This window comes from Rhinopithecus bieti, unplaced genomic scaffold (assembly GCF_001698545.2).
Source record: "Rhinopithecus bieti isolate Rb0 unplaced genomic scaffold, ASM169854v2 scaffold_17861, whole genome shotgun sequence".
Taxonomy (NCBI): domain Eukaryota; kingdom Metazoa; phylum Chordata; class Mammalia; order Primates; family Cercopithecidae; genus Rhinopithecus; species Rhinopithecus bieti.
In genome coordinates, this window is record NW_016809830.1 from 2,649,211 (window position 1) to 2,663,211 (window position 14,001).

The following is a 14,001-nucleotide window of genomic DNA, read 5'->3' on the forward strand; positions in this document are numbered from 1 at the left end:
AAAGCAACTGGGAAGAGTTGCTTTTGCCATTTGCTTGTTGTATTCATAAAACTGCAGCTAGACCACTATTCTAACTGCAAGCCAGGCCCTGTGCTAGGTACCTTTCTTATATTATCTGTAATCCTATCAACAATCGCATAAGGCAGATACTATTTATTCATGTTTTGTCCATGAGGAATCTGAAGCTCAGCAAGATTAAGGAGCAAGCCCAAGGTCACCTCCCTAGCTCTGTAAATGCCAGAGCCAAAATCATAGCCCACATTTGTTGACCTCAAAGCCAATGCTCCATTCATTACATATTACCTTAACACCAAGAACTCTCAAATACTCTCAAAAATGCAGTTTTCTCTCTCATTAAAAAAAAAAAATCAGGCCAGGCATGGTGGCTCATGCCTGTCATCCTAGCACTTTGGGAGGCCGAAGCAGGCAGATCCACAAGGTCAGGAGTTCGAGACCAGCATGGCCAACATGGTGAAACCCTGTCTCTACCAAAAACACAAAAATAAGCTGAACATGGTGGCGGGTGCCTGTAATCCAGCTAATCAGAATGCTGAGGCAGGAGAATCGCTTAAACCTGGGAGGCAAAGGTTGCAGTGAGCCGAGATCATGCCACTGCACTCCAGCCTGTACAACAAAGTGAGACTCTATCTTAAAAAATAAATAAATAAATAAAAATTTGATTTATCTGGTGCATGAATAAGCAGCCATGCAAGGAAAACCCCAAATAAATCATAGAACAATTCACCCTTGCATTGCAGCAAGGTGCAGATATTTGTCAGCTAATTCACTTGACCTTCCATGGTCACTTTTAGTCTTCTAATACTATAGGATGTTATTTTATAAATTCTTTTCTAGTCTCTAACCTAATGACCAGCAGACAGTCTGATGATGCAATCTCTGTTATCTTCATTTTTTTGGTGTAGTTATTCCTTCCAAAAGCTCTCACAGACACCTGGCTGGAGGGGTGTATTTCTGCCTGCATGACTTTTATTATTATTTTTTTACATGTGTTTATACTCAGGGGCACCCAGAGGAAAACTCTACAGACTTTCTTGATTACAAGATATAATAATGAAAACCCTTTCTATGTAACAACCATCTAATCACTTCCCCTTGCCAAGAAGTAAGAAAAGTATTTGTATTTGGAAAACCAAGCTACCACACATGAAACGTATTAAGAATGATTGTCTCCCTAGAATCACACGAGCTTTCCCCATCTTAGTTTGTTTTTCTAAAGATAAAAACCGTACAGCAGTGTTTGTAGTTAGATCTAACAAGTGCCCATGCTTTCATAACAAGATTTCGCTTTGGCCGTCTCAACTTTGTTGTACATAAATAATGTTGTAAGTAATCTTTGAAATGGTATAACATGTGCAACCAGTGTTTATTTTTTTAATACTTCAGAATATTTCATTATTTATTTTAAACGGTGATTTATGACTGATGGGTGTTTAACATATAAAATAATGTATTCTCAGGAACTCTAGGGAAGACAGAAGGATGCACTGCAGTGTCACAACTCCTTCCCTTGAGCAGAGAGCTGAGGTCAGTTATGCAATTAAAAAACCCAGAGGGGAAATTAATTCTTAGCTAAGCAGGTGTTTAAATGATGCATGCCCATCCTGAAACTCAGATCTTCTCATGATGGAGTTCCATAGCCTTTTGAAAGCATATCAAATCATTTCATTATTTGATTTTATGAAAAAGCAAATGACAGGTTGCTTCTCACTCCACTGCATGGACAGTACTAAACCCTTGAAATGCACATAAAGGTCACAGTGCCCAACTTTAATATCTTGGATGTGGAAAGAGAGATTGTAAGGGATCATATTGATTTGCATGAACTTTAAAATGCCATCAAACAGCTCAGAGGTTATATCTTAAATGCAGCATTAAAATAGAAACAGACAAATAAAACCATATGTTTAACTATGATGTTTGATTTGATTATCAAAAACACTTGGGGTTTTCCCCCTTGTATCCAACTTTCTCCTGAATCACTGGAGTTTCAAATCATCCAGTACACTTTTCTTCCTCTTATAGTTTTCTGTAGGACAGCCTCAAGTAATGGAGTAAGTAATAACCGTAAAATTTTAATGAATACTCAAGCCAGTTTTCCTTCTGGTTGTTAGGAGCTTGGACTTTTTTAAACTATGGAAAACTAGACAGAGTTTAAGTTTCATGGAATAGAAAGGTAGACCCTGTACTTTTGGTACCTCATCATAAATTTATATCTTCATGGGCTTCTCTTGGTATGTAAAATTATAATTTAGTTTGAGAAGTTGGAAAATTATGTCTAATAAGAGCACTCTGGACACTGCCACACATCATTCATATTGGTAAACTGGATGGATGGATGATTTCCTTCTATCATAAAATGTCAAATTAATCTGTGCTGGGAATTCCAGTTCAGGCAGGGGAACGTTAGCTGTATCACTCAAGTCTGTTTTGATAGCATCCCCAAATGCCACTGTTTTTATATTGAAAGCATACTTTATATGCTTTTGAAGTGAGATCTCTACCACCACTGCATTGCATGCGAGAAATGTTACAGGGAGAAGAATGAAGTGGCATTGCTGTACCCAGTTATGCTTCAGTGCTTCAGAATTTCTGTTACCAAATTTGACTTTTAACAATTGTATGAACTTTTCATAAATTCCACATAAAACTAATTATGGATTTTATCAAATTTTTATAAATTTTTTTTCAGGAAGAGATTACTTAAGTTTCTCCTAGGAATGGTAATTTACCTGGGAGACCAAATTGTAGTGCAGCAAATTGATTTGACCAATACAGGTTGAGCATCCCTAATCCAAAATTTTGAAACATTTTCAAAAGAAATGCTCACTGAACATTTCAGATTTTAGATTTTTGGACTGGGGATGCTCAGCTGGTGTTCTGCAAATAGGCCAAACTCCCGAATAATCTGAAATCCGAACACTTCTGGTTCCAGGTATTTCAGATGAGGGTTACTCAACCTGTAATATAATCACATCATACTAATTTGAAGGAGTAGAAAATAATGATCTTAAATTATTTTTTATTAAAATGTGATGGAAAAAAATTGTGTCAAAATTCTTAGAAGACCTTATCTAACCTACGTGAAAGTTCTGATTATTCGACAAAACTGAAACTTGTTTTAAGACATAGATAATGTCTGATTTCCCAAATCAGTGGTTTGTGCTCCTTTCTCTACCTTGATATGCAAATGGTGTGTTCACACAGGTGACATGACAGGCTGTAGGTGACATGCAGTTCCCAGTGGTAGACTGCGTTTAACTCAGTTTCTCTTCCTAGAAAGCATGCCTAAACACAAATGAGCGAGAATGATGTTGCAGTAGGAATAACCTTGAATCTTATGTTTTTAATAGTTACCAAAAAATACTTCTTCAAAATGGTCATTTAACCTTTATAGTCAAAATATCTTGGGGTATATTCTTGAGATTTGCAGATCCACTATACAGTGGTTAATTCTCAGCTTCTCGTGTATGATGATGGAAGTGGTGAAGGCAAGGAAAGGGGAAAGTAATGGGAGCAGGAGACAATGAGACAAAGGAAACATTAGCTGCTGCAGAAATGCCAACGTTTTGCTATTTTACATAAAATGTAGGGACTTTGTAACCATATAGGTCCATTTAACCATCTGCCATTTTTTCCTACAGTTGTCATATTTATTGCAACTACATGCAACTACAAACCTTGCAAGACAATGTATGTTATTATTTTTGCTTTGAGAAATTAAGAGCAAGTCTTTGCTGTTGTGAATAGTGCTGCGATAAACATACGTGTGCATGTATCTTTATAGTAGAATGACTTATAATCCTTAGGATGTATACCCAGTAATGGGATAGCTGGGTCAAACAGTATTTCTAGATCCCTGAGGAACTGCCACACTATCTTCCACAATGGTTGAACTAATTTACACTCCTACCAACAGTGTAAAAGCGTTCCTATTTCTCCACATTCTCTCCAGCATCTGTTGTTTCCTGACTTTTAATGATCGCCATTCTAACTGGCATACACCATGGAATACTATGTAGCCACAAAAAAGAATGAGTTCATGTCCTTTGCAGGGACATGGATAAAGGGGGAAACCATCACTCAGCAAACAAACACAGGAACAGAAAACCAAACACCGCATGTTCTCACTCATAAGTGGGAGTTGAACAATGAGAACACATGGACACAGGGAGGGGAACATTATACACTCGGGCCTGTTGAGGGATGGGGAGCAAGGGGAGGGAGAGCATTAGGACAAATACCTAATGCACGTGGGGCTCAAAACCTAGATGACGGGTTGATGGGTGTAGCAAACCACCATGGCACATGTATACCTATGTAACTGGCATGTGCTGCACATGTATCCAGAACTTAAAAATTCTTTATATGTACTCAGATATTTACATTTATAATGCTCTTCATTCCTTCCTAAAGCTGTACGTTTCCCTCTAGTGTCATCTCCTGTTAGCCTGAATAACTCCCTTTAGCACAGGTCTGCTGGCAATTAATTTTTAGTTTTTTTAAATCTGAAATGTCTTCATTTCACCTTCATTCTTGAAGGATATTTTCACTGGATATTCTGGGTTGAACAAGTTTGTTTTCTCAGCACTCAAAGGATGTCATATCACTGTCTTCTGATTACTGTGCTTTTCTGATGAGAGGTTTGTGGTTATTAAAATCATCCTTTCCCTGTATATCATGTGTAATTTTTCTCTGCTTTCAGGATTTTCTCTTTAGGTTTCCGCAACGTGACTATGACATCTGTAGGCATTTTGTGTATGTGTGTAGTTAGCCGTTTCGGGCTTGCTAAACTTCTTTAATCTGAAAATGTATTTCTTTCACTACATTTTGGAAGTTTTCAGCCATTGTTTTTTCAAATACATTTTTCTGCTCCATTTACTGTCTCCTCTCCCTCTAGAACTCCAAGTACCAGACCTTAGACCTCTGATACTAGCCCACAAGTCTCTGTTCCTTTTTTTAAGTCTTTTTTTCTCTTTCCTTCAGATTGGATAATGTTCACTTATTTATTTCATTTGTTTATTTTATTTCATTTATTTTCAAATTCACAAATTCTTTCCTGCATCATTTCTCCATTCTTCTGTTAAGCACATCCAGCAGCATGTTTAAAAATTTCAGATCTGTTTGTCTGTTCTATAATTTCTGTTTTGTTCTTTTAGTAGTTTCTCTGTTGACATTTTCTGTTTTGTTCATTGCAGGTATATTTTCCTTTATGTAGTTGAACACAGTTAAATAGCTACTTTAAAGTCTAATAATTCCAACATATGGGTTATCTTGGAGATTGCAGCATTGATTGTCTTCTCTTTGAGAATGGGTCACATTTGTACATGTTACGTTGTAGAGAGCCTGCATCTTGCTGTATTCATTCAGAGAGTGTAAATATTTTTCTTCTAGCAGGTAGTTAACTTGGTTAACTTAGCTTGGTTGAAGTGGAGTAAGTATTGAATATTTATGTTAGGAATGACCTGTTCACTATATTTTAAATTCGGATCATTTAGGTACCTTTTTTCTTATATGGTACAAGTGTTTTTTTAAAAAAATCACTCAAATGAGAATCAGAATGTTTGGGTTCCAGTCTCTGCCTTAATAGTTGACTACCTAATTATTGTTATATTACAATTAACAATCATTATGTTATAATTAGCCAAGTATTGTTATTATGATTCATTAATTGTTATAATAAACAAGTTGTATCTCTTTGGCCTGTGGAATGAGAGGCCTGGTCCTTTCCAGGCCTTAAAGGTCCTTTTCCTATTTATGTCCTATACTCCTTTAATTGCTTAATATAAGTATCTTGAAGTCTGAGTTAATTAATTTCATAGGATTCAAAATGTTGATTTCATGTATTATGTAGCAGAAAGAATATCCTGGTATTAGAAAATGTGATCATGTATTATTGATATTTTTTCTTTTAATCCCAGATTGCCTTAAAAATACTTTGCCCCTACTTTGCTTTATGCCTCAATGTTTCCTGGGCACGAGTTATTTCATTCAAAAAACAATAACTGAAAAGAATTTTATTTTTAACCTAATATTATATTTTAAATATTTGTTTGTCTCTTAGGAAAAAGTGCTGCAAAGGATATAAATTTGTTCTTGGACAATGCATCCCAGAAGGTATGTAATATAAAAAAGATTGTGTCACTTTATTCACAACTAATCACTCAAAGTCTATCAACTTTAGATGTTGAAGGAATATAGGTGCTATCTGTGTCCGATTATCTGTGCCATCTGTGCATATTTTTTGGCATTAAATTTTTCTGATGCCAATTTTGTTATATGTAACGTCCAGTGTCTGATCATTACATGATGTGTTTGCACACATTGAGTCATTCTTATATAGCATTTCAGGTTTTATGATTAATGGGCTATAATCCCCCAATTAGCATTTTATACACATTTAGAACTAGTCCTCCTCCCTTGACCTCTCCACCTGCTTTCTTTACCTGCCTTTCACCTGCTAAACTTTAAGTCCCTTTACATGCCCATCAGCAAACACTACCTGAGTGTTCAACCCAGCACTCAGATACAGATACAAAGTAAGGCAGGGAACCAGCTCTCAAGTTTCATGCATTCAAGTTGAGAAGCCAGGATGGGGAGCAGACAGAATCAGATAGACCTGGATTTTAATCATGCTTCTATGTCCTACTAATAGCTGTGACCTTGGGCAAGTTCAAGTTACTTTCTAAGCCTTGGTTCTTACAGGGTAGTATTAGTATGTGGGTCAAATGATGGTTTTAAGAATTTTGCCACATGTCAAGCACTTGGAACATAGGCTGGTTCTTATTACATGCTTGTAATAAGATAAATGGTGGCTGCTGTCATTGCTGCTATTGTCATTGTTAGTAATAACTGCAATATGTGCAATAGAGACATTCAAAGCAGGAAGTGTTCAGAGGGGACACATACACAGAGGCCCAGGGCAGTCAAAGAGGGTCTTGGAAATGAGGGGAGAAGTGAGACCATGTTATCAAGGAAGACTGCCCAGGACTTAAACAAGTAGAAAGCAGAGGACTGCAGGGTTCCAGGCAGAGCCCTGACACAGAAAGCACTAAAGACTTTGTTTGAAGGGCATGGGGTTAAGCTTGTTCAGGGCTGGGGTGAGATGGGTGGGGAATGTGAAACAGTTTTCTTCACCTTTGTCCAAGAAGCCAGATCTCTGTAGAAGATCTAGAGCCCAGCCACGCTAATTCTGTTGCATTATCTCATAGAGCACCATTTTTGATCAGTTAGAAGCAGATGAATCCCTCCCATTCATTGCTGTTTTCAGTGGAAGGATGGGACACTTCCCTGAATCATAGCTGCGACCTTTGAGAAAGCTGCCACAGGAAGGCTGGCTGGGAGTCGCTCCACTTGTGATGGCTGATGTGGTCTTGAGTTTCTCTAAGCTGAATTTCTCTCTGCCAGTCAATTCTGTTGGTTATAGCATGATGAGTAAACCCACAAAAGTCACAATAATTGCATTTCTTTCTATATCAGCTTTTCTCAATCACCAGCTGTATCCTTTATGTTGCAGTTTGGCAGACTGCAAAGAAAATTAAGTTTTAGGCCCTTTCGTTCAAGATCTTATCTAAAGACCTTGCCCAACCTAATTAAAAACACATTGCATGGATACCACATACTTAGAGTTTCTTTCAGTGTTAGTGGTTTCAAACATCTAGGTCTTAAAACTAGTCTCCCTCATCCTAAAGAGACTATAGCGCCTATAATTAACATAACCCAGAACTGAATATTTTCAGGAAAAGTGGTCACACATGCTGAAAGTTGTTTTGCCAGAGCTACTTCTCTGCTCTGTTGCTTTTTGCTAGAACACTTTTCATAGCAGATTTGTTTTAATCTGTGGGGAAAAGTCAGTGATTGTTTCTTTTACTAAAGATGTCTTTAGTCATAATTGTTTCTATCACCAGAGAGTGCAAGGTACAAATGCAGGATTTCAGAAAATATTGTATATTAAGGTTCTCCAGAGAAATAGAACCAATTTTGATTTTGATTTTCTATGAATGGAGAGAGAGGGAGAGACTGAGACTGAGTGAGAGATTGAGACTTTTTTAAAGGGATTGGCTCATGAGATTGTGGAGATGCAAATCCAAAGTCTTCAGTGTAGGCTGGCAGGCAAGAGATTCAGGGAGGAGTTGCAGTTGGAGTCTGCTGGCCAGAAGTCCCCCTTAGATTGGCGGGGTGTGGGGGGGAGGTCATGTTTTTTTCTGTTAAGACCTTCACCTGATTGGATGAGGCCCACACACATTATGGAGGGTCATCTGATTTACTCAAAGTCTACTGATTTCAATGTTAATCTCATCTAAAAATATCTTCACAGAAACACCTAGAATAACTTTTGACCTAATATTTGGATACTTTGGCCTAGCCAAGATGACACATAAAATTATCACACATCTACCCCTTGTCAACTTGGCACCAATACACCTCTCCTTAAACCATACCTAATCTCCAGGTAAAGGCAATAACAAAGTTGTATGTTCATCTGACATGCTACAACTATCCTGCATGAAATACACTAACCCTTTCCCCAGAAGAGGGTATGAAGTCCTGTGGCACTGGACTTTTCCAGCATCTCCTTGATATGCTTTAATGTAAATACTGTGTTGTAAAGTTAACAGTATTTAAATACTGTGATATAAAGTCGCTACAGCTTATGACATATGATAAGAGGATAAAAGAAGGAAGAAAACAAAGATTGGCATGCAGATGCACACGCACAAACACAAACATGGAAATAATCCATAGAAAGGTACGAAATACTCATTACAATTTACAGTGCTTTTTTTCTGTAACTTGTCACATGGTCATAGCTGATATATGTAACCTGCCACCTTCTACTACCCAACCCATATTCCCTCTGCCCTCAGCAAGCACCTTGCCTGATCGTGGTTCTTTCTCTACCTGGTAAGGTGATCCACACCTTCATTCCTGAAGGATCTGAGACGTTAGCCCTGCCTGAATTGAGTTGTTTTCTTCTGTTGACTTTTTAATCACAGGGTGTGACAATTACTAAGGGACCACTTAAGGTGTTTCTGGTGTTCCAGAAAAATTTCCTTCCCTCTGTCGTGGAGTAACAGTACAATTTCCCCTTGGTAGCCAGGATCAGTCACCCCAGCTGACACAATAACTCCCTTTTTTGCCTGCTGATGCCGAGGCATGAGGAGACCAAAGTGGCCGGGTGGCACCTTAATTTTCAGTTCAATGGAATCATTTTTGCCTCTGTTGCTGGAAGTATTCCTCCCGTTGAAACTAAGCCCTCTAGGCCAACATAACATAAAGTTACAGGAACAGGAAGCAAAAATTTTGCTAGTGGATCAGTAGGGGTAACAGTGAGTGGTGCCACTCCCATTTCCACCCTTGATTCTGGGACCTGTGAATCCTGGTTATGGGACAAACCATACCATATGTTGGATACTGATTCAGAGCATATATATCCTCCTGGTGAACCTTGCTCCAGACTAAATAGCTGGGTACCATGGCCTAGCCAAGCTGACCTGTAGCATTAACCATAACAGATGGCAAAAAGAAACTAGAATGTCTAAAGAAATATGTTAACTCATGAGTGGAAGCTATAGTTTTTAAGCGTTGCTGCCTCATATTTGCTGCTCTAAGTCAGGAAGCCAATGGAGAATATTCTCCACTAAAATGAGGGAGTAAACTGGAAGAGAGAAGGATGTGGAAATATGGTTTGGCTGTGTCCCCTCCCAAATCTCACATCGAATTGTAACAATCCCCACGTGTCAAGCGCAGGGCCAGGTGGAGATAATTGAATCATGGGGGCAGTTTACCCCATACTGTTCTCATGGTAGCGAATAAGTCTCACAAGATCTGATGGTTTTATAAATGAGAGTTCCCATGCACAAGCTCTCTCTTGTCTGCCACCATGTAAGACATGACTTTGCTCATTTGCCTTCTTCCATGATTGTAAGGCCTCTCCAGCCACGTGGATCTGTGAGTCAGTTAAACCTCTTTCCTTTATAAATTATCCAGTCTCAGGTATGTCTTTATTAGCAGTGTGCGAACAGACTAATACATGTGGGATCCAGGAAACAGGAATCCAACACAAGAGAGAGGGAGGTGATGGGCATCCGTAGGTTAATGGTGAATGCACATTCCTGGATGCAGCTACAGGCTGGGTGCGGTACTGGTAATCCCAGCACTTTGGGAGGCTGAGACAAGAGGATTACCTGAGGAGTTCAAGACCAAGAGTAGTAGCTGCCATGCAGCAGACCTACAGAGTCCTAATTAGAGCAAGTTGAGATTAATTTGAAAAAATGTCTATAAGAAGAGATTTGCAAAACTGAGGGGATCTCTGGTGATGAATTAGTGATGAATTTGTAGAGAACTGAATATGTAGATTGAAGTTGTCCAGAAACAGAGCCTTCGCCACTTATTTAACAGAAAGCAATTAATATGAAGAACTGCTAACTAGTAATTGAGAACCAAAAATGCAAAAGGAAAACTAAGTATCATTGAGGTAACAACTGCAGGAAGCAGCTACCGCCTCTAGGCTAGGGAAACAAAGAGAAGATACTGACCCAGTGAAAACTTAGAAGTTGGGAGGACCCAGACCTCTGAGGAAGAGGTACTGACTAGCAAGCCCTATTTCTCAGAACCTAGAGGAAGTTACTAGTGGATCTGGGACCCAGACCTTGGAGGCGGGGCTACCAGATGGCTGGCTGGTGCTGATGTCTCTGAAATGGGATACAGTGAGGCTGATTTTTGCAAGTGTTAGGAAAAATTCAAGCTAGATTTTGCTGCTACCGTATTCTTTTTGGTAGACATAGGATCTCACTATGTTGCCCAGGCTGGTCTTGAACTCCTGGCCTCAAGTCAGCCTCTCACCTCAACCTCCGGAGGTGGCACATGCCACCATGCCCGGCTTGCAGCTGCTATTGAAACAATCTGCTAGTGGGATGGAAGAGAAAGGTTGATATTAGGCTTTCATGAATAGGAATCTCAGGAAGTAAAACAGAAAAGGGCCGATATCCCTTCTTCCTCTCCCAGCCTCCCTGTTTCTGTCTGTGTCTCTATGTGTGTCACTGTCAGAAACTAAGAGGTTGGCAGCTGACAAAGGAATGTGGACTCCAGAGCCCAAGTCACAAAGTAGCCCATAGAAGAAGAAGGTGGGTGTTTGAAGCTAAGAGAGAAAGTTCAGTAACTGGCACCCCAAAAATATAAAAGATAATTCTTTTAATTCCAGAGAAGATAAAAAGGTCTTCAAGAAGGTACAAGTAATTCAAGCATACTTCCAGGTTCAGCAAAGAATAGCTTTTATGTTGTCATTATGGTACAAATACTAAAGATTATCACATCAAAATTTCATCATAACTATATTGGCCAGATGGAGGGAATAGAAAGTTACGGGTATGACTGCAGGGGACAGGAGGCCTTGAAAAAATTCAATGCATCTCCTCTGTTACTGGAAGTCATTAGAGAGGATTTAAAATAAAAATAAAGAAGCAATGCAAGTCAGCTATTTAGAGATGCAGAAGTGAGTGTAGAAAGAATCAGCTAGAAGAGTTGGAAGTGGTTCCTCAGGGAAGCAGGAATGGTAGGAGAGACAGGGAACTGCCTTGTTAGGCACCATGATCAACTCAAACACTGTGACAGCCTCTCTGCCTCCTTCTTCCCCTTCCCAGCTGCTGCGGAATGGTGGCAATAGCCAACAGGGAAGCTCACAGCCAGTTATGCCAGGATCATGCTCTCCAACATAAAGAGCACAGATCCTTGGCTGCCTAGAGGTGATGCCAAGTGGAGGAAATGTGTAGCTAGAGACAGTTTGCAGGGTTGGTCAGAACACCATGCAGGCAAAGCAGGCCTGAAATCACAATCATGGGAAGGAGTATTTTACAAGGGCAGCTTTCCAGGTCATTGTGAGAATGGCACAATACTTGTCACACAAATCCTCCCTGCATCAGGAGCTGACAGCCCACCCGTTCACCTTCGTATGTGGTGGAGCAAAGCCAGACTCACTCGGTGTCCAAGGATAGTTTATCTGTCAGCACCTGGAGGAGATACTGCAAGGATTAATGAGGTGCTGGCTCCGGTCTGGGAGTCAGTGTTGTGCCTGAGCTACTGAATTAGAGCCAAAGTCCCTTCAGAGGCTCATTACATATCAGTTCCTGGGAACTGAGAGGAGCAGATGCCCTAATTCTTTATGAGTAGCAGTGTATCCACCTCAGTTTGCACAGGCTGAGGACTGGAAAGAGACCACTAACCATTCGAACTCACCCAATCCCTTCTCAGCATGAGAGATCAAACCCCCAGGATGCACACTTATATGGTATACACATATAAGTATCAGCTCTCTTATAAGTCATGCACATTTCTATTACACAGTGATATGGTTTGGCTGTGTCCCCACCCAAATCTCATCTTGAATTGTAGCTCCCATAATTCCCACGTGTCATGGGAAGGACCTGGTGGGACGTAATTGAATCATGGGGCAGGTCTTTCCCATGGTGTTCTCATGTTAGTGAATAAGTCTCACAAGATCTGATGGGGAGCTCCCCTGCACACACTCCCTTGCCTGATGCCATGTAAGAAGCAACTTTGCTCCTCATTTACCTTCAGCCATGATTGTGATGCCTCCCCAGCTATGTGGAACTGTGAGCCAATTAAACCTCTTTCCTTTGTAAATTACCCAGTCTCAGGTATTAGCAGCATGAGTCCAGACGTGTGTACACAAAGTCCCCTTCCTACCTCTCTGAGCCTGCCTGACTTCCAGCCCTTCCTCCCATATGATGACCCCAGCTCCTGTCACCCTAGCTGGCCTTTGTTTAGTGTTCTGCTGGGTGGAGTCCCCTGCCTCCACAGCAGTTGATGAACAAGACAGAACAGCACCCCACCCCCGAGGGAATCTGCAAGTCTGGCCCTCTTAAGAGTCTTTTCTCTCTGGATAGTGACAAAGACCAAAGGATGATGAGGCGACCTAGGGGGAAAATCACGAGTGATGTGATGCCGTGTATGTTACCCATTGCAGTACTCTTAGAAGGTGCCCCACAGCCCGAAAGAGTTCCTGTCCTTCTAAGTGTATCTGTCCACACTTCACATGTGCCCTTGAGCAGAGCCCAGCCCAGAAAGTCCTTTCCAGGCCAGGGCCAGGTTACCCCGCCTCCTCCTGTGGTTGACGTGAGCTCTCACTTTGCTTTTCCAGATTACGACGTTTGTGCAGAGGCTCCCTGTGAACAGCAATGCACAGACAACTTTGGCCGAGTGCTGTGTACTTGTTATCCGGGATACCGATATGACCGCGAGAGACACCGGAAGCGGGAGAAGCCATACTGTCTGGGTGTGTTGGGAATGTGCTTTGTTTCCAGCTTCTGAATATGTGCCTTGTTCAGATGGTTCTGTCCTTGGTTGGACACTTCAGTTCTCGTACTTGTTGGATGAGGTTGTGTTTGGTATTATCCTAGGGATAGCTTATCACTGCCCTTCATCACAATTACTAAAACCAACTAGGCCCAAGGGATTCTTCCGGGATCTGGTACAGCAAGGTCCTAATTGGCAGTGAGACATAAGAGCAGGAGAAGGGGAACATGCCCAAATATACACTGGAATAATGTAAAACAGAGTATAAGTGGTCAGAAACGTAAAAACGCAGACAGAACAAAACAAGAATAAACATTCTCTTAGAAGAGGATTGGGGAAAAAAGGAAGTAGCCATATGGCAGACAGGTTGGGAGGAAGTTGGAGGGAGCCAAAGCCAGCCACCTGGGCTGCAGCTGAGCAGAGCCTGTGCCATCCATGGCACCAGCCTGTTTCCTGTCGCCCTCACGAACTGGCTGTCCCAGCCGTGCATTCCTTGAGGTTCTAAGGCAGCTTTATGGCTCATTTTCCTCTGGAACTATGTGTCTGAAAGTGTGGTCAGTTCATAGCTAACCTGAGAAACATCTGGGGTCCTCATTTAGGAAAAAAAAAATCCTGGCCTTTTCTCCACACCTAGTGAATCACAACTCTGAGAGTGGGTCCACACATGCA

At 40.7% G+C, this 14,001-nt stretch overlaps 1 protein-coding gene across 1 annotated transcript in view; it reads left to right on the forward strand.

Annotated features, from left to right (window-relative positions):
* The window catches only part of CCBE1 (collagen and calcium binding EGF domains 1), a 51,477-nt gene that overhangs the window by 5,025 nt on the left and 32,451 nt on the right, over positions 1 to 14,001 (forward strand). Inside the window, exons 2-3 of the mRNA XM_017890447.1 lie at positions 6,083 to 6,135; positions 13,178 to 13,312. Of these exons, the coding sequence (XP_017745936.1) occupies positions 6,083 to 6,135; positions 13,178 to 13,312 (188 nt within the window). The remainder of the gene's footprint in view (positions 1 to 6,082; positions 6,136 to 13,177; positions 13,313 to 14,001) is intronic.